Source organism: Squalius cephalus (assembly GCF_949319135.1).
Source record: "Squalius cephalus genome assembly, chromosome: 14".
Classification (NCBI taxonomy): Eukaryota; Metazoa; Chordata; class Actinopteri; order Cypriniformes; family Leuciscidae; genus Squalius; species Squalius cephalus.
Window position 1 is genome coordinate 21,991,133 of NC_137135.1, and position 22,414 is coordinate 22,013,546.

General features: G+C 36.4%; 1 protein-coding gene across 2 annotated transcripts; it reads left to right on the top strand.

Moving 5' to 3' along the window:
- Positions 1–1,213: 1,213 nt before the first annotated feature.
- On the top strand, positions 1,214–22,111 carry glrbb (glycine receptor, beta b). 2 transcript variants are annotated; one of them, XM_079892840.1, is made up of 10 exons: positions 1,214–1,619; positions 4,990–5,132; positions 5,474–5,580; positions 7,903–7,970; positions 10,309–10,535; positions 13,808–13,890; positions 14,239–14,379; positions 14,529–14,681; positions 16,742–17,013; positions 21,305–22,111. In XM_079892840.1, the coding sequence occupies exons 1-10, from the start codon at positions 1,617–1,619 to the stop codon at positions 21,599–21,601; spliced, it is 1,494 nt and encodes a 497-aa protein (XP_079748966.1). In that variant the 5' UTR covers positions 1,214–1,616; the 3' UTR covers positions 21,602–22,111. The 2 variants fall into 2 exon arrangements, with proteins under 2 accessions (XP_079748966.1, XP_079748967.1); XM_079892841.1 differs by having other exon boundaries at positions 1,215–1,619; positions 16,742–17,028.
- The last annotated feature ends 303 nt before the right edge of the window (positions 22,112–22,414 follow it).

Consider the following 22,414-nt stretch of genomic DNA (forward strand, 5'->3'; position numbering starts at 1 on the left):
CTTGTCAGTCACCTCTTGAGAGCTACACAACATCGTACAACAAAAAGAAGTCTTTGAGAAAGCCAAGTGGTACCTTCACCTTATGACTGCTTTTATTTTCATTTTAAACATGGAATGTGTCGACTGTGTGGAGACTGATAGCGAAGTGGAGTCTGCATGCCAGATATAATACCACATTCGATTTGCTAGAATGTACTGACATATTTTTGGACCGGTGCAGCACTGTCCGTCAGCTAGGTGGCTCTTGGCCAAACATTGAACGTTTTCTGAAAACAAGCCTCCCTTTGTTCTTGGTCATTTATTATTGGGGTTTTAATTCAACCGCTATTAATCAGTAATTTAGTTTATGTGCACGCATTATTAATACGTTCTACTCCACTACAATAAAAAACAGAGATTAAGAAGTCCATTGTCCTGACAAAGCTGATGAAGGAGGTATCGTATTGCGTATAATTCACATGAACAATGCCTGAGGTCTTTGGACCTCTGCTAAACGCCAGTGTGCCCTGTGGAAATTTGTGAATGTCTATGTTTTCATTCTCACTTAATCCAAACACCATTCACCCAAGACCCTTGGAGAGTATCTGCATGGGAGAGAAATGTGTCTGAGCTTTGCTTTTGGTTCACATCTTAATGTTTGAGTTGTCTTATGAGGAAGTAATAGTGTTTGACTTCGCTCAGAGAGAATGAGAGTGTATTTGGCCTCAGTTTGGGACTGTACCTGACGGCTACATTCCACCCAGGGCAACCTCAACGTATGTCTTGATAAGCTTAAAAATACAGACATCCACACCTTGTGTCTGTTGGCTGGCACACTTGTGTTTTACTTTGCTTGTTACTTTAGTACTCTGGTTTAGCCTAAAAAGGCACCATTCATGAACATGTATAGCATACAGTATTAAGCTTTAAATTATTTACACATACGCAAAAAATACACAAAAGTTCTTATTTAGTTTTTTTCTTTATTTGTTGCATTATTTTTTTCTTGCATGCATTTATTCTTTATTGCATTTGGCCTTGCATTCATCTTTGCATTTTTCTTTCTCGCATTCATTCTTTTTTTACATTTATTCCATTTTACAAACATCCTTGTGTTCAATTCATTTTTGCATGCATTCCTTCTGTTATTTATTTATTTTTTATTTTTTTTCATTACAGAGGCACAATTTCAAGCACTCTACAGACCCAGTAAAGAATACTGCATGTGATAATCATTTTCGGGGTTATATAGGCTACTTGTGCTGAAATGGCAGAGCAAGTGTGATGGCCTTGCATTCCAGTGATACTGTGGAAGATGTGTGATTAATTCTGTCCTCGTACAGTGTGCTACTGCGCATGTTGCATGACATGTGCACACACAAGTCTCCATCTTGGCAACCCTTTACCAATGCAATAGGACAGCGGGAATATATATTCTGCTCAGGTTATTAAACTTGAAAAAGAAAAGAAAAAACTGACGTGAAACGCCGTCGTAATGAACGAAGATTCGCGCTGATTGAGGGAACGACTATCAGAATGCGATTCAGACGGCGACTTGTTTTGAAGGCTCTTTGATAGATTGCACTGTCAGCTCTACCGAATCGAATCTGTGGAACAACAACCGTTACTATTTTGAAATGGTGAGTGAAACCACTCATAATATTTTAAAGAAAGCGCGATCGGACGTTTTAAATGTGTATTATGAATGGGAAGGTGCGACGCGCGTATTTGCTGTCATTCTGTTTTGTACTATTTCCCCCATCATCATCACCATCATCATCATCATCCCAACCCCCTCGTCGTCATGGAGGATGCTGTTGCTATGTTTTCCCTCTTCCATGCTGCCGTAACCTGCTTTATTTCCTATCACGCTTGAATGCAACTTCTTCAACTGCTCAAAGCATCCACAGGTCGTTATTGTACCTTTACGCATTTGCATGAACATAAAATATAAGCACAATGTGAGAATGTGGTGAGATTTCCAATATAGGTATCATCTGTCAGGCTAAAATTATGTAATATGGGCCTAATTCTAATTTTATTGTACTACTGAAAAATGATAACCATAACGTATAATGAATGTGTTTTTTTTTTTTTAAGTGGACAATTTTCTATATCTATATTTTTTTGTAATTGTATTTAATAGGCATATAATTGTGCATATAATTTTTTTTTTTTTACTTATATATTCAATTTGTATTTAGTATTATATTATAAATATTGTTATAAAATACATTTATATTTATATTTTATTCAGTTTCATTAATAAATTGACCGTGCCACAAACACATTAGTGTTTTTATAAATATTTATCTTTGCACTACTATATTGAACCTTCATAAATATGATTAGCAGTTGGTTTATACCTATTCTGATTTTATGTTGTAGCATATTGTGTGAAGTACAGCAGGCCTAAATTAATATACTGGACATAATTGAATGCATTTTCCACCTGTAACGGTGGCTGTTTCAGAAGAACGAGAGAGGGATCCAGATGCAGCAGACATTTATTCAAACAAACATAATAAAAGTAAACCCAGGCAAAACTGATAAATGCAGACACAGTCAAGGAATGCAAACAAAACTGACAACAAGCGCACACATATCATCCATAGAAGGACAACAACACCAGACAAAGAACATGAGAAACATTTGGGTATACACTCAAGGGGAGATAGGCGAACAAGACACACCTGGGAACAATCATGACCTAATCAACAAGAAAAACTACAAAGGACTACAAAACATGGCACAGAACAGAAAATAACAAAAGTCCACACAAGACAGGAATCATGACACCACCTCAGCTACCTCTAATACATAATTTATAGACCTTTATAAGATCTTTGTTATAGGTCAGAGATCATGATATGAAAAATTATTTTTTTTTAAAGTGGTCCTATTATACTTTTGTAACTTTACTAAGGTAATGTGTTGTCTGGTTGAGCTGCGCTAAAGAAGATGAGGAGTGTTGTCGCTGTTTTTTCCACCCCGGAAAAGTTTGTCCTAAGGCTGACGATTATTTAAGGGTGACTATTTTTAACACTGTTCCTGAAAATTATAACCTCGTTGTTTGTTTGTGCCCTGCACATTTTACGGAGAACTGCTTCCAGAGTGTACAATGCAGGCTATATGCATAATAGCTTCTCCTGAAAGACGTAGCTGTTCCCATTTTGTCAAGTGTTTTCCCGACAGTTCCTTTGCGACAGTGTTTTTTATTAACAGTTCTAATTATAAGTTCTATGTAGTTGCTAAGCTATGATGTAAACGAAGGGCAAAGCTTTGCCTCCACTCGCCTGCTAACTAACATTACAGTATTGATGTAGTGTTTACTGTAGCTTTTGTAAGCTCTTGCTTTTGTAAGACTGTTCACCACCCCTTAGGAAAATTATTTTGTGATCAATTACTATTAGTTTTCCAACAAATATGATTAAATGGTGGATAACATCATATCTATAAGAAAAATACCAAAAAAAACCACACCACTCTGAAATGTCCTGTGAAATCCGTGCTTGCAAATCTGTGCTTGAAATCCGTTCAGCAAATTTCCTGAACACGCGCTAAGCGTTGCCAATCACAACATACTGGGCCAGCTAACAAATTACAGCACATTTCGTATTTAAGAAGGAGGAGCTTCATCGAAAACAATGCATTCAACCAGACTAGAGATAGAGAGGAGCTGTAATAATGCAAAATATGTTAAAAAATAATGCGTTTTCTTGAACAATCAAGCATGAAAACATATTTTAGTACACCCCAAAAACAAAATCAAGACTTCGTATAAGGGCATAATATGAGTGAGCTGTGAATGAAGCAGTCAGACTTACTAAGGGCACACAGCCAAAAAGGAGGGGTGTTTCAAATGAAGGGTCAAGTTTACTTAGATTTAGTCTATTGTGGAAATAAAGCAGAACCATGTCTCTCCTTCCCTTAAATTGTCTTCTATAGTTAAACATTATAATCCTCTACTTGAATTTCTATTCTTCAAATGTAGACCTACAGTGTTTGTGTGTGTCTTTCCAAGGAGGAACATTAAACTCAAATTGCCATGACCGCTGAATCAGTGAAAAGTAAGGGAATGAGAGCGAGAAAGAGATTGAGAGATCTGGAGAGATGTGAAAGAGAAACAAGCATCTGGTGATAATAATAGAGATGGAATGAGTGAGAGATTGGAGGAGTGTGCATGAACACTGGCCTGTTTCATTTAAGATGATGATCAATGCACTGGCGTAGAATCAGGCCTCCAGAGGTGGAGGGTGGAAGAGTCTAGACAGGGGAGTTTTCTGGCAGTGTTCCTCAGAGGGGAATTCCTCATGCTGATTTTTCCAGTTGCTTCCTCTCCTCTACATTTTGGACACTCATCGATGGCTGTGTTTTACAGGAGGACTACATGTGTACAATGTCGAATAGATCAGTGTTTGGCATATTTCAAACTACTAGGCATGCATGTGTCTTCGCATTTTAAATTCAGTTATTTTAAATACATCTTAAATTCATTTTCTTTTGATGTACATGCAAGGATACCAAGTATGGTTATGTATCTGTAAAGCACTGTTTACATGGGGCAAAATTATTAGTTTTGATAATAAATTCATTAATTGTCCTATATAATTTGTGGAAACAATGTGCTTTACTGTAGAAACACATTGTCAGACCACCCACTGTGACAGACACCCATAACCATTTTTAAAGCGGACACGGAGCCAACAGGCCATCAGTCTCTAAGACAGCCCGTGTGTCCTCTGAGAGAGGACGTTGTTATCCATTGATAGCCTGGGAATATTGGTGCTCTGCTTATAAAATGTCTTTGAACAAAGACAATAATATCAGAATATTTTTTCTAACTGTAAAATAGTGACATAATATGCAAATGCGTTGTTCTTGACAATGCCTACTGACAATGATATGCAGTTTAAAAAAAAAAAAAAAATCAGTATAATGTATGTAATATACCGTATGTACTTGTGATTTGGTTACTGCGAACTAATGTACATGTTGTTTGTCTTCCAGGCTAAGTTGAGTTGTTGTAACATGAAGGCTCTAAAGGTGATTTTCTTGTTGCTTATCATCTGTGTCTGGATGGAAGGAGGATTCACCAAAGAAAAATCTGCTAAGAAAGGAAAGAAGAAAGGAAAACAGGTTTACTGTCCTTCGTAAGTGTATTTGCATTCAACATTTTATGGCAACATGGTGCAATACATTATGTTGACTTTCTGACTATTCAACAGGGAACTATAGAAACAGCTAATTTGCTCTGATGTTGTGTGTGTACTTCACACTGTGGCAAATGACGTAATTCACTACTCACAAGCCCTCAGAGTCACAATGGTTTTATGCAACTATGCATGATGACTTTTATTATGCCGTCCTTCACAAAAATGAAACGACTTTTTAATAAACAGATGGCTGCATTTTTAAACATGAGCACTACTTGAAGTAGTTTTGTTGTTGTTAAAGACTGCACCCTAACACTCCTTGTTTCTGGTCCCTTCAGGCAGCTGTCATCAGAGGATCTGGCACGGGTTCCAGCGAATTCCACCAGCAACATCCTTAATAGACTTCTGGTCACCTATGACCCAAGAATACGACCCAACTTCAAAGGTCAGTGGGCTACCCTTGCAGTGCCATAATTTATATTTATTACACAGCTCTGTGGAATACTGGATTCTGATTGATTAATCGCGTCATCCGCGGTATGTTATTCCTCGATAACAACCGGTAAAAACTGATAACACAGGCTCATTCGAGCAACTGAGGTCAGTGCTATAAGCTTGCTAGGAACGTTTTTTCTTTGTGAAAGTTTTGATCCCCCTGTCGGGGTTTATTCTGCAATAACAACCGGCTGGATGTAGTATCCCTTACATATACACTCACCTGCCACTTTAGATACACCTGTTCAACTGCTTGTTAACGCAAATATCTAATCAGCCAATTACATGGCAGCAACTCAATGCATTTAGGCATGTAGACATGGTCAAGACGATCTGCTGAAGTTCAAATTGAGGCATCAGAATGGGGAAGAAAGGTGATTTAAGTGGCTTTGAATGTGGCATGGCTGCTAGTGCCAGACAGGCTGGTCTCCTTTGATTTTCATGTGCAAACATCTCTAGGGTTTACAGAGAACGGCCAGAAAAAGAGAAAATATCCAGTGAGCGGCAGTTCTGTGGGCGAAAATGCCTTGCTGATGCCAGAGGTCAGAGAAGAATGGCCAGACTGGTTCGATCTGATAGAAAGGCAACAGTAACTAAAATAGCCACTCGTTACAACCAAGGTTTGCAGAAGAGCATCTCTGAACACACAACATGTTGAACTACAGCAGCAGAAGACACACCGGTGCCACTCCTGTCAGCTAAGAACAGGAAACTTAGAATACAATTCACACAATACAACCCTGCAGGCTCACCAATATTGCACAATAGAAGATTGGAACAATGTTGCCTGGTCTGATGAGTCTCGATTTCTGCTGCGACATTCAGATAGTAGGGTCAGAATTTGGCGTAAACAGCATGAAAGCGTGGATCCATCCTGCCTTGCATCAACGGTTCAGGCTGCTGGTGGTGTAATGGTGTGTGCGATATTTTCCTGGCACACTTTGGGCCCCTTAGTACCAAATGAGCATTGTTAAAACACCACAGCTGATTATTGCTGCTGACCATGTCCATCCCTTTATGACCGCAGGGTATCCGTCATTTGATGGCTACTTCCAACAGGACAACATACCATGTCACAAAGCTCGAATAATTTCAAAATGGTTTCATGACAATGAGTTCACTATACTCAAATGGCCACCACAGTCACCATGTCTCAATCCAATAGAGTACCCTTGGGATGCAATGCGATCTCATGCGTAATACAGCGCAGTGATTGGATTAAATGAATCTATTCTCCTGAATAGTACAGAGAAACTGATGACGTAAAAGCGTACTCTCTGGCCATGGCAGCTAATCACCATTTCGAATGAATGCAAATACCTCACTTTTTGTGGCATTATAGTTCAACTTTGCTTTTTTTAACCGGAAGAATGAAATAGCTCAGAAAAAAACAAAAAAAAATACAACAACAACAACAACACCTTTCCCTTAATAATAAACATAATGAGTGCTATTGTTGTTTTCATTTATGTGCAACCTGTACATATCTGTTAACATCTCAAAAATGTGTTTTAGGGTTTCATGACCCTTTAACAAGATACAGTACTGTCTCATATATAAGGCTTTGTCAAGACAACATTAAAAGCTTTTTTCTTTGCTAGTGTAAATGTATTCTTCTGTTGGTAATGTTTACTGATATTTGTCCTTTTCTTGTTCACTTGTTAGTTTTGCACTTTTTGCATGCCCTTCTGTAAATAAATAGCCTACATTTAAGTACAATTATTAAATAACAAATCATGTTTTATTGTTGTATATACATTGTGGCAGATACTTAATTCTAGGTTATGCTACTGTTGGCAGCCGTTCCAGATATAATGAAGCAAGTTTTTAAAGAGTGAGTTTTAAAGAGGCTCTGTAGCCTCCTGCTCTCTGGCATTCAGTGTAAACGTGGGCCTTGATGTGGTCTGAGTGTTAAGAGCTCACTGTATGATTCAGTGTTGTTAGTCTCTATGGCCAGCCAGCTGCTCTTCATATCTGAGCAAGATGAAAGCTCCTGGCAGTCATTAAAGTCAACATAATCATCTTGGGAATAGGAATAGCAGTGGAGTAGTTGGAGGATTTTCCTATAATGCCATGCTTTCCATTTAGTATATACATATAAAGTGCAAACATATGTTTCATGGTATAAACCAAATAGTTAATGTTACCCATAATAGTCCGTGAGAAAGTGCACTGCTAAAAATGTTAGAATGACTTTTGGGGCGTCTTGTTTGATAGATGTGTTTGATGTGCTGAGATGCCCACTTTGTTTGTTTTTTTGTTTTGTTTTTAGGCATTCCTGTTGAGGATCGTGTGAACATTTTCATCAACAGCTTTGGGTCCATCCAAGAGACCACTATGGTATCACTTTCATACACATACACACGTCCAATACTCAATATAGTATCACATGATCCTTCAGAAATCAGTCTAATATGCTGCTTTGATGCTCAGGAAACATTTATAATTATTATTATCAATGTTGAAAACAGTTATGTTGCTTAATATGTTGCTTAATATTTTTGTTAACTGTGACACATTTAACAATTTAGCAGGATTCTTTGATAAAATGTAAGGATTCTTAAAATAACAGCATTTCTAAAATAGAAATGATAGTCTATACTATCACTTTTGATCAATTTAATTTATCCTTGCTAAGTAAAGGTATTCATTTCTTTCTTTTTTAAATCTTGAATAGTGTATATATTTATTTTCAGATTTTCCTCGACATTTGCCGTTTTAAAACAGAAATATTTGCACTGTAATGTAATGACAAAAATCACGGTCAGGGCAAGTTCTTTCCTATCAGTCAATTTCTTTGTAAAGTTGGCATTTGTCATATAACTTATTCATAATTTTTGATTAGAAAATGGATGTGTCCGAAATCGCATTCCCTCTTGAATAGGTACTTATCTTGAAAAAGAAATTCACGACTGCTAAAAAAGTATGTTCTATAATGTAATCTGGACATTCTACATTCGCCATGTTGCCCTTATCACATGATCTACCACCGTCAGAAGCGTTGTGTCCTTGAAATGTACCTGGGTCGCTTCACTGCCATTCATAAATGCTCTCCTGTGGCCTCATGGCATAGTAAAGTGTCCATCGGATGCACACTTCAGAATCTCGCCAGAAATAGTAGGTCATATGGTTACTTTATACCTATACTCTGTAAATTCAGACATACTTATTTTGTCACGATACAGTTTTTTTCGCCTACTATATAGTATGCGATTTCGGATGCAGACAACCTTTTGAAGTGTTCTAAACAAAACTTTTGACTTCAACCTCAGTTTTATTCTGCTGTTTTCATTTTTTTAAATGACATTTTTTAAATGTCATTGATGTTGAAATCAATAATTTAGAACAAAAGAACACAGATAAGTCTAAAACATTTTCTACAACAACAACAAAAAAAATATATATAAAAAGTGTAGTTTCCAAAATGTCAGATTGTCAGGGGAAACTCCTACAAGACAGATGATTGGATTCATGACTGTGTGCTTTATTTTGGGCCCACCGTGTTTACTTAACACTCCACCAGGGGAAAGAAATCAGCTCCAGACCCCACAATCTTACGCCTGGCTCCTTATGAGCAGTGACACCCATAAACAACCCATCATGCCAGAGTGTCTCAGATCACCTCTACTGAAAATATTTCCCTTGGAAAGACATCAGAGGACTGTGTTTTCTGCCCAGCACTGCATGGTGTCATAGGTTGAATATAATTTGCAGTCAGTTCTACAGGAGCACTGCGTGACAGCAGGCATTGAAAATGAAGTCCCACTTTGTTGTTGCATCATTCTGCTGTGGTTAACCTTAATATGCACAGGTGGCATACGACATAAATACAAAAAGGCTATTCATAACCTCTCCAGAGACCCAACTAGTAAGAAGCAGACCACTTTGCCTACCACAGCTTATGTAGCACTTTATTAACATTTGGACAAGTCCAACAAAACAACACTTGTTAATATGACACAATGCCATCCATGGTGTGTGTAATACATCCTGAACGAAAAACAGGACATACCAAGATGTGAATCATACACGCAAAAACACTTAGGGACTAAATTCACTTGACTCAGTAGTGCAGCTGGAGTGTGGCCATTTTATTTGGCATGTCATCTGTCTTCACAGTATCAGCGCTAGCAAAACAAGCTCCACTAAAAAAATGCCACTTCAAAGCCTTTTTGCTCACGCAAGCCGGCAGGGAATCTGGGGCCAATCTGACTTAACGAACCCTGTGTTTTCCCCAGTGTAGGTGCTCACATACAGCGTGAGCCCTCATTGCAGCACCCGTTGCATGCCTCTGATGTTTGCGATAGTTGGAAATGTAAATAGGAGCAGCTCTGAGCTCCGCAGCTGCGCGACTTCAATACCAGCCATTATTGGAGCCTAGATACTTCAGAGACAAGCGTTTTTTAAAACATCACTCAGAGGTCGTGAGAAATGCTGGTTGCCATGGCGTTTCCTAAGACACCTGGGCTTCTCTGTCACTCTAAGAACTAATGTGCTGTTTTTGTGTCCAATTCAAGGCTTCTCACGGTTCCTGTCACGTAACACAAAGACAGGCGTCAGCCCTCCTAACTAGCACCCACCCACCCAGAATCAAGTTTTCGTAGTCACAAAATAGTTGATTTTTCAGGTTTAATGCAGTTCAACAGATTTATGAAATCTTTCGGCCTGTATTTTATAGGACTATCGTGTCAACATCTTCTTGAGACAGCGCTGGAATGACCCCAGACTCCGGCTTCCTCAGGACTACAAGTCGGACTCGCTCACCGTTGACCCGACGATGTTCAAATGCCTTTGGAAACCCGATCTTTTCTTTGCCAACGAAAAGAGTGCTAACTTCCACGACGTTACTCAGGAGAACATCCTGCTCTTTATCTTCAGAAACGGAGACGTACTCATCAGCATGAGGTGAAGTTTAATGCTCTCTTCCTGCTAAGCACCCAACCTCTGTCTCTGTGGATGGTGACAAATGAGGTCTAAATGCCGGTAACACCTACTCACATTATTTACCACCGCAATCTAAACAAAGCAAACACAAGAGTTTATCAGATGTCAAGGCCTTTAAAGTGGAACAAATTACCATGCAGTTTAATCGGAAGGTGTTAAATTGAATGCGTCAGCCAGGTTCATAACTTAATGGAAGCTTTTTTTCCGAGAAATAATATGTAAAATTATGAGATAAAGTTTAAAATAATGATGGAAGTCTTTACTATCACTTTTGATTCATTGAATGCATTCTTGCTGATTCAAAATATTAAAAAAAACAAAAAAAACATACTGACCCCAAACTTGGTAATAAATAAATTAACAGTTATGAGAAATCAAGTTAAATTACTTTTTAATATCTTTTTACTCTGAGGCAAAAACAGGTTTCAACAATTTTAATTGATACAATGAAAACAAGTAAAATAAGTGTCTTAAAAAGTATATAAAATCAAAGTAACATACAAAACACCAAAATGTATTTAAAATACATTTATTTCATTCTAAGTATACTACAAATCCATTTACTGACAATATTGCTTGAGACTAGCTTGAATAAATATTATGATTAAACTTTATTTGTAGTACTTCTCTATTGCACAATGCACTTTTCTTAATGTCTAAAATATGTTTTAATATCACTATTAGTAAGGATAGTATGATCACTATATACTATCAGTCTTTAAATGCAAGATATTTAATATACTTACAGTTGTTTCACTTTAGCACAATCAAATATACTTAAATATATCTTTAGTCAGACCTCAACACTACTTCCAAATAGCTAAAGTACATTAAGTACAAAATTAGTTGTTCTTATTTAGCAGACTTTTACATGTAAATGTATTTGTAGTATACTTAGCATAAAATAAATGTATTTCAAATGCATTTTGGTATATTTATTTTTCACTAGGGCATGTTTGAAAGACAGGTAACATAGTGACCGAACCCTCCTCTGAGCTCTTCTTCATGCGTTTAATAAACCTCAGGGGACTTAAAGTGATCTGAGAATTGGAGATTCGATACATCTGTTGACCCTAGAGTTTCACCTCACCACTGACACCTAAATTACAGCTCCTGCTATTTGATCCCATGTGAAAGTTCAGTCCTTTAGTAGTGGTGGACACCTCTTGTCATTATCTTTCCGTGGCTTTATCTACAGGTCCTGCTGAGTGAATGAAGCTCTCAGTGTCTTCTAGCAGTCAGTGACTACACCTGCTGTAGATCTGTCAACAGAGTGCTGTGTTTTACAAACCCTGTGCTGTGGAAATATGATTTTTTAAACGTAAGATTTATCAGCACGGATTGAAACAAACAGTTATTTATAACGGTAAACAATTCCACAGGCTGTAATGCTTCAAACAAATGTGAGTTGTTTCTGTGGTCACCTTGCCAGCCGTGCATTGGACATGGTCCAGTTTAGGGTAAAGATAAAATCTAAACACTGGCACAGAGCCATTTCAGTCTGGATGGGAAGTTTTTATAAGAGCATCACGTTTTGTTCTGTTATGTCTGAGGCAAATGTATTTCCATAGTGTTTTTCCATGCCACCCGTATCACATGAGCTGGGTGGTCTTCCGTGAGCCCTTTCTCACTTTTGGCATTGGCCCAGGATGCCTTGCTCTTTCTCTGGGTATGTGTGTGGCAAGGGATTACTGTCTTAATGAGAGTCTTTCAAAAAGAAACAAGAGTGTTTATTTCATATTATACCTCCCTGAAACAAATTCTGCCTTTACTCGTCCATCGACCTTCCACTTCTTCCCTGCATATACATTAATTTTTTATATCTTATCTCTTTTTCTCAATGAAACTGACACACCTTATAGCCCTTCTTATCACTTTTCCCCCATAACCTCTCCATTCCGAACGTCCAGTATACTGGAGACACATTATTTGATATTTTTATTTTGGAACATTCTGACTGGTCTTTGTGCAAAGATTTATTTATGTATTTATTTTTAGGTCATCTTGAAAATAATTTCAGAAATGTCAATGTCAGAATGACACTATAACACTATACATATGAAAAGGAAACACGTAACACCAATTAAACTATATATATATATATATATATATATATATATATATATATATATATATATATATATATATATATATATATATATATAAACACCAAATTGTATGAAACAAGTACATATAAAATAATTATCAAACATATGCCATTTCATATACTGTACTATATATATTTCTTTATGTTAGAATAATGCCCTATTTTATATGCTTTAGTCAAACTGTTCAGTTTTGGACATTGGATACAGTATAAGTCCCCTTCCCTGAAACTGCTTTTTGCTGCTTAATACATAGACATTTCATTTTTTCGAAACTAAATATTGTTTGGAGCAGGATAATATAATGGATGCAGTGTTTATTTTCAAGGGGAATCTTTATTTTGTATCTTTGTTTGTCCCCCTGTGTTTTCCCGTCTGACCCCATCTTACATCTTAACCCTTGTCTCTCTCTATCTCTCTTCCTCTCAGATAATTTGTATAACACACCGTAAAGATACATCTTAAAGAAAAACAGATCTTACAGGGAAGCAATGATTCTCTCTAACCTCTCCCAGGCCTTTACAAAAATAACTTGGCACAGTGCTTCAGTTGCTTGCTGTGCACTCATTTATTGTGTGGCCTTGCTGGTGTAAAAAGTAGCTCTTTGCTGCATCTGAGACTGTGCTTGTCGGATTATGAGAGAAAACCAAAAAGCTTTCATGTGTTAATGGTGTTTTAAATAAACATGCCTTGGTGTGCATGCTGTGCACAAAAAGGGAACTGCATGAAGAATTTATTCTACTGTTGGGAAAGACATTTTATGTCTGTGGCATCTATCAAATCGGTTAAATTTTGATTGACTTTCAAGTAATGCAATCTGGTGATAGTCTAAAATAGTCTTTGCAAGGTTGCTGAATATATTCATATAAGTGAACATTTCAGCATGGAACTTTAAATGCAGTTAGTGGAATCTGTTATTTTTCTATTTCACTCATTATTATTTTATATGACTTCTTATTATGGTTTTGAAATTAAACGTTTAACAAGCTCAAATGTGTATGATGTTTAGGTGTCCATATACAGTTGATCAAAAAAGAAAATGCCTCATTCCAAATTACTACCCTGATTCAAACTGACCAAGCTGCTGCATGATTCATTGTCTCAAATTTATTTTCTCTCTCTTTTTAGGTTGTCTGTAACCCTCTCTTGTCCACTGGACTTGACTCTCTTCCCCATGGACACCCAGCGATGCAAAATGCAGCTTGAGAGCTGTATGTGGATATGAATAACATAATTTAGTAGTATTTAGAAGAAAATAATACAGTAAAAAAAAAAAAAAAAAAAAAAAAAAAATATATATATATATATATATATATATATATATATATATATATATATATATATAGACTGTCTAGCTTATATATCATTCAAAATTTATTTCATATTTTTAAAGTGTGAAAGTGTGTTTAAATATTGTAAAAAAAAAAATCCTTATCTCATGGACTCAAAAGTCCTAGAACATACATTTAAATCTCTGACGTATGAAGCTAGCATAACAGGTATTATTGTTATTTGTAGTGTTATTTTTCATTTTAATGTGTGTGTGTGTGTGTGTGCAGTCGGCTACACCACAGATGACCTTCAGTTCATGTGGCAGTCTGGTGACCCTGTACAGATGGAAGAGATTGCTCTGCCTCAGTTCGATATTAAACAAGAAGACATTGAATATGGAAATTGCACCAAGTTCTACGCAGGGACAGGTAAAAGTGTTCACTTTTTATGAATGGCACTAAATGTGTGCATAAGTTCTCTCACTGGTCTAGTTGAAGAGGTAGCCATTAGATGTGATTCCACGATAAATGTACCCTGTTGTCCATTTAAAGCAACCTTTTGAACCGTTGAATGATAGGCTACTACACGTGTGTGGAGGTGATTTTTACTCTGAGGAGGCAGGTGGGCTTCTACATGATGGGTGTGTACGCTCCCACCCTGCTCATCGTCGTCCTCTCCTGGCTCTCCTTTTGGATCAACCCTGACGCCAGCGCTGCCCGTGTGCCTCTGGGTACTTTTTCCAATCATCAGTCCTGCCACAAGCATCAGCACCTCATCTCATGTCTCTGTGGAGTCCTGTTCCCCCATAAACAACCCCATCCTTTACATTTTTCATTCCACGGTTTCACCAATATAACATCCACCAATGAATCTTTTCAATGCCGCTGATTTCACATCAGTACAGGAGGTTTAGGGTGATAGTTTTTTATCCCCTACACTAGCTTCTTTTCATCAAATGCTTACCTAAAGGCATCTCCAAGGAAATGTAATGCACGTCCAGGATATTTCCATCCGCCTCAGCTGCAGCCCACAGGCGTTATTTCGCTATTAGAACCGCAGAGTTCAGTGAGAGAAGATTATCCAAGATACGATGAAGATTACGCAAGATGCCGTGAAATGTGACAATTTCTTGTGTTTTCCAATTATAGCCTGATATTGCTGATAAATGCATGTACTGTTTTCATGGAACACGCTTATTCCTTGTGCTAGTTCTGTTTCATGGGTGGACATTACAAAATGTCTGCAAATCCTCTGCCGTGATTTGGTTACAATCTGCGATTCCATTGGGGATGCCAGTAACACCACCATTCTGTCCACATTGTTGTCCTTGTCACAGTATAACGTGATTACATCAAGTGTGTCATCTCAAAAAACCACTGTCCATGGTCTCAAACCCATACTAATTCAGGTCAGTCAGTTAATGCAGTTTGTGAGTGTTTGGTTTGTATGTGTGTGTCATTTTGATTATACACAGGCCTAGATGGAATCTACAGATATTTTTTTTGCAGATTTTGTGGGGAAACCTGCTGAATGAATTTAAATATTTAACTCTTTCCCCGCCACTGACAGAATTTTCCGGCAATCTATGTTTTCACTGTTATACGTTAGAGGGCGCTATCATGTATCTTCTAAAAGAGTACATAATCTCCAGATCCACAAACAAGCGAAGAAGAAGCAGAACGACCGATAGAAGAAAACATCAAACATTCGATAGCATATAAATCAAAACTGCTTAACGAAGAGGTAATGACTGTGAAGCTTTGAGGGTGTTGATCGACTCGATCTGATCCGTCTGTTTTGATCATCGTTCTGAATCCGATTTGGACAAAGTCTTTATCAAAAAAAAATTGAGTTTAAAATGTTGCTTTTTTTATGAAACTTATCAACATTCAAGTGTTGATTATAAAAGAATGCATGAATCTAGAATATCTGTTTTGTTTTGTTTTGTTTAAAAGCAAAAGGCTCTGTTATTTCTTTTGACAATTTTCTTACAACAAAATATTCTGGGGGCCACATTTTTGTGAAAATGCTGGCAACTTAAAAAAAACTGCCGGGGAAAGAGTTAATAATATTTAAATTTTAATAAAATATGAGAATAAGCTGTAAGATTGAAATATTTATAAATTATTATTAAATAAAATTCAAATGTGTAGTAAACAAACACATACGGGACAGGGATGTGCTTCTGTGTGATTCCATGTGAGCCTGCTCATAAAATAAAATATTTTGAAATAAATATATGCATCTTTAATAAAATAGATGAAATTCTCTAAGCAGCATTGTATTGATATAAGTATACCATTTGCAATTTTGGGGTCAGTAATATTTTCTATTTTCAGCAAAGATGCATTAAGTTGATCAAAAGGGACAATAAAGATGTTTAATGTTTCAAATAAAAGCTGTACTTTTGAAATTTCTATTCATTAAAGAATATGCACCATGGTTTCCAAAATGCATCACAAAAAATATTAAGCAACTCAGCTGTTTTCACAACATAACTATTTTTACTGTATTTTTGATCAAATAATGCAGCCTTGGTGAGCTTAAAAGACTTTCAAAAACATCAAAACATCCGACACCAGATTTTAAACTGTAATGTATAAACAGAAGGAAATTAACATAATTTGCAAAGAACTTATAATACATGGATGGCATTTTCAAATCAATGCTGTCACAGATGCATTCACATTATGTTGTAAAGCCTGCTCTAGTGTGAACAACTTAAGATCAATGTTTAAGCTCATCTCGCCTCAGCTCATGTGATCTAATGACCCCTCTCTTTGTCTGCAGGGATACTATCAGTGCTCTCGCTCTCTTCTGAGTGCACGTCCCTGGCCTCTGAACTGCCCAAAGTCTCCTATGTAAAAGCGATTGACATCTGGCTGATTGCCTGCCTGCTCTTTGGCTTTGCCTCTCTGGTCGAATATGCTGTGGTTCAGGTGATGCTTAACAGCCCTAAACGGCTGGAGGCGGAGAGAGCAAAGATTGCCAGCAAAGAGAAAGCAGAGGGAAAGACCCCTGCCAAGAACACTATCAACGGCATGGGAAGCACCCCTATACATGTCAGTACGCTACAGGTCAGAAACAACCAGCTGACTCTATTTAAACAAAATGAATATATAGTATGCTGACACAATTCATAAAACTAATAAAAAGCACCACTGGTAGTGATAATACTATGATAACACTATAGTTTTTGGACACGGCAATATCACTTCTTTGAACATCGACCATAACCTTAAAGTACCATTGTTTTACCATCTAATACCATCTAATACCAGGATACCATTGTATCCTGGTGATGTCGCAGTATTTCATTTGAATTTTTGATTTCATATAGAATTTTAGGGAATTTTTATACAGTACAGGCCAAAAGTTTGGACACATTACTATTTTTAATGTTTTTGAAAGAAGTTTCTTCTGCTCATCAAGCCTGCATTTATTTGATCAAAAATACAGAAAAAAATGTAATATTGTGATATATTATTACAATTTAAAATAATTGGTTTTCAATTTATTATACTTTAAATTATCATTTATTTCGGTGATGCAAAGCTGAATTTTCAGGATCATTACTCCAGTCTATCAAATGATCCTTTAGAAATCATTCTAATATGATGATTCATTATCAAAGTTGGAAACAGTTCTGCTGCTTAATATTTTTTCATAACCTGTGATACTTTTTTAGGATACTTTGATGAATAAAAAAAAAAAAAAGAAAAAAAAAAAGAAGCAAATGTTTTCAAGATAGAAATCTTTTATAACAACAATATACACTACTGGACAGTAATTTGGGGTCAGTAATTTTTTTCTTTATTTTTTTTTTAAATAAATCAATAATTTTATTCAGCAAGGATGTGTTAAATTGATAAAATGTGATAATAAAGAAGATTTATATTAAAAAAATGTTTTTATTATTTTGAATAAATGCAGTTCTTTTTAACCTTTTATTCATCAAATATATTAGGCAGCAGAACTGTTTCCAACACTCATAATAAATCAGAACATTAGAATGATTTCTAAAGGATCATGTGATTGACTGGATGTCACATGTGACACTGAAGACTGGAGTAATGATCCTGAAAATTCAGCTTTGCATCACCGAAATAAATGATAATTTAAAGTATAATAAATTGAAAACCAATTATTTTAAATTGTAATAATATATCACAATATTACATTATTTCTGTATTTTTGATCAAATAAATGCAGGCTTGATGAGCAGAAGAAACTTCTTTCAAAAACATTAAAAATAGTAATGTGTCCAAACTTTTGGCCTGTACTGTACATTTAAAAATACTTAAAGAATGTATATAATTATGTATGTAATTATATATTTTATATAATATACTACTGTTCAAAAGTTTAAATGAGTTAATACTTATATTCAGCACTTCTATGTGACAAAAGTCACAGTATAATGTGACTATTTCAAATAAATGCTGTTCTTTTGAACTTTCTGTTCATCAAATAATCCATCATTAGAGTTTCCACAAAAAAAATATTAGGCAGCACAACCGTTTTCAACTTTGATAATATTAGGAAATATTAAAAACACCAAATCAGCATTTTAGAATGATTTCTGAAGGATCATGTGACACTGAAGACTGAAGGAGTAATGATGCTGAAAATTCTGTTTTGCCATCTCAGAAATAAAATACATTTAAAAAAATATTCAAATTACACAATTATAATAACAATTATTTGAAATTGTAATAATAGTTTTTTTTTTATTTATTTATTTTTTTTTTTTATCAAATAAATGCACTCTTGGTGAACATAAGATAGGCCTACTTAAAAAAAAAAACATCTTACTGACCCAGAACTTTTGAACAGTAGTGTAAATATTTTAACATTAATATACAATTAAATATATTATAATAATTTATTGTAAATATGATATTCTGTTAATTATTATTTATTTTGTTTACTATATTTTCGACTCTGAAATACAAATGTGACACATCTGTATTCATTCCAAGTATGTTTTATTTCATGATAGCATACAATAGAGACACACGTTAAGCAGCACATGGGGACACACATTATGTTTAAATGGGTAATTTTGCCTGTACAAAGAGATCATTGTTTAAATTCTGTTTTTATTATGTTCAGTTGCATTACTGTCCCTGTAGTTATATAATCTAAAATCATGCACTGCTAATGTCAGGTCTGCATGCAAAAGTGTAGGTGGTATAATCACAGTACTTCATGTTCTTCAGAAAACAGACAGCTTTATAGCAACAATTGGAAGAGGAGCTTGAAGGCAAGGGTTGCCTGACAGACAGGAGAAATAGGCTGAATAATGTGGTCTGCTGAAGTCTATTATAAGCTTTAAATTGGCCCCAGAGGGAGGCTTAAGGATGCAGTGTGTTTGCAACCACTGTCACACATTTACTCCCAGACTGGAACTTGACAGCAGAAGAACATCTGACCCGAAATTAACCCACCTGCTCTTTGCACAACCCCTGAAAATTACTGACCTCCAAGAAAACCTCATTCATTGCTCTGAATTAGAGCTGTTTGGAATTGTCCCAAGGCTTGTTTTCTGCCATTGCTTCTCCAGCCATGTAATTGCTGTTCAGACATGCTGAAAGCTTTTGAGCAGACAATATTTATTAGAAGGATATGAAAGCTCCAATATTGTATTTGACAGACAGTTTCCTAAATCTCTGCACTAGAAAATATATCAAGCTGTTTGAGGATTTAAGTGTTGTGTGCCCAGTGGGAAGTAGTACGGTCCAGCACTGCATGGCTTCTGCCCCTTTCCACACATTCAGAACTAATACAACAGACAAGTTGGCATTAGACCATCAGACATCACTCCAGACATCCCTCTGCTCTGTTAGTCAGAGAGAGAGAGAGAGAGAGAGAGAGAGAGAATCAGTGCAATGTCACATCAGTTCTTAATGCTTGTCTTGTCCTGTTCTATTTTGATGCGAGGTAGGTGTTTCTACTCACCACTTCTTTTCTTCTCTTGTTGTTCCTGCGTGGGAGGGCCATGCTACACTGCCTCTGCCCTGTTAGGGCTTTAGGAAGAGCCCAAAATAATTGCCTGTCCTCAAACTCTCCCTCTCCCAGCACCTCAGAGTGTCAAGAGAAAGGAAAATGCTACAAGAAAGAGATAGATAGTGCATGTGCCTCTACATGAGGGACACAGTTCTGCAGGAAACATTTAATCAGATTTGGTTTGAGTTGTCCATGTCTGATGCCTGAATGAGTATCATAATGCATAAATGATCCGCCTGCCAGCTATTGTTTGTTCATTTCCTAATTATATAAATGAAAATACCTAAGTGTGAAATTAAAGGGATAGTTCAGTCTAAAATGTCCTGTTATCAATAACACTCATGTCGTTCCGAACCAGTATGATTTTCTTTCTTTCTTTCTTTCTTTCTTTCTTTCTTTCTTTCTTTCTTTCTTTCTTTCTTTCTTTCTTGTTCATACTGTATATAACCCTAATTCACACTTTGGAAAACACTAATGTAAATCAGTTACTCTTTCAGTGTTTAAAGTGCCTCTATCATGCAGTGTAAAATATAGCTGTTTGCAAATGTAAAAGGTCTGCAAAGTTTTAGAGATCTAAGTGCATGACAAATAAAGTTATTGCCTGCTTAAAGAAAGAATCGATTCTGAACTGTTGAAATGAGTCATTTCAGTTCACGACCCACTTCCTGTTACATACCTATGTAACAATGTAACAAATTTGCCAGCCTGTGGTTTTCATTGGCTGCGCGTGAACAATGACTACTTTGACCCGCCCTCAAACACTGTAGTTGTAGCTGAGGCCTGGAAGAGTTTGGTTCGTGTTGTCGTCATGTCAAGAAGACTTTCACGGATCAAGAAATCCACTTTACATGCACTTCAAAAGGATCAGGACTCACGCTAGAATTGATACGGAAAAACCGATGCCATCATTACTGTTTGTATCACTCTGTGTAAGTGGTAGACCAATCACAACAGACTGGGCCTTCTGACCAACCAGAGCAGAGTATGCTTGTGGAAAGGAGGGGTTTAGAGAGACTGAATCTTCGAACAAACTGTGTGGGTGGGAACTGGGAAGTCGTGTTGATGACCAACAGCCTTGTTGGTTACCATCTGCTTTCATTGTATAGAAGAGAGCAGCTTGGACATTCTTCTAGATAACTCCTTTTGGTTTTCATTGACGAAAGTAAGTCATACAGGTTTGGAACAACATGAGGGTGAGGAAATGAATGGAAATGAGGACAGAATTTCATTTTAGGGAGAACTATCCTTATACTGTTTCAGGAAAAATCATACCAGATGTTGCTGGGATCTGACATGTCTCTTTATTCATCTTTTTCTCACTCTCTCCCTCTTTATCTCTCTCAGGTTACAGAGACAAGGTGCAAAAAGGTATGCACCTCCAAGTCAGATTTGCGCTCCAATGACTTCAGCATCGTAGGCTCACTGCCACGGGACTTTGAACTCTCAAACTTTGACTGCTACGGCAAACCCATCGAAGTCGGCGCTGCTTTGGGTAAATCGCAAGCCAAAAACAACAAGAAGCCGCCACCTCCTAAACCTGTCATCCCCTCGGCAGCTAAGCGTGTAGATCTATATGCCCGTGCGATCTTCCCTTTCACCTTCCTATTCTTTAATGTTATTTACTGGTCTGTGTATTTGTGATTGTGTAAAGTTCAACCTGCTTTTGTTCAGCTAACTTTTTTTCTCTCCTTCGTAACGTCTCGGTCCATATAATTTTTTACCCCAGATATCAAACGGAACAGTTATGCCAATGGTGTGCAGAGCGAAACTATGGGAAGAAACAGTATTGCTAAACAAAAGCAACATTTTCTTATAAAAAAAGAGCGAAGGCATTGCTTGAAACATGTTTGATTTTCAGACTATATTTATGCACAAAAAAGAGAGAAATTATTAACTTGCATGTGAAAATGGAATATATGGATATTAATATATTATATTTAAAACATTTAATATTATTTTTAACCTACAGATCATCAGCTGTTAAGATGATGCTGAGACATTTGTACTGAAAAACACTGCCATAAGAACTGTCTTTTGATGATGTTTCTATTACAAGCATTCCAGAAATTACAAGCAAATGTATATATAAAAAAACCCATCTCCTGTGCTTGTGAATCATCCATCAATAAATGGCCCAATGGCTCAGCTGACCTCCTGACCTATGACTCTCTTTCCTGCTAAATCCTCTCTCAAACTCATCGTATCTTGAAAAGGCAACTTATAGAATAAAAACATATGTTATATATATATAACAAAACATATATATATATATATATATAATGATTTTCAAGAATGTACCTAAATGAAACCCTCAAAAAATCCCTAAATTTTTTAAGTACTTTTATTAGATAATGTTTGTAAATGCTTAACAGACACTGTCCTCTGCAAGTACATTAACTATTGTTGAAAGTTAAGGGACTGAAAAAGCTACTGTGCTAACTTTAGGAAACGTTT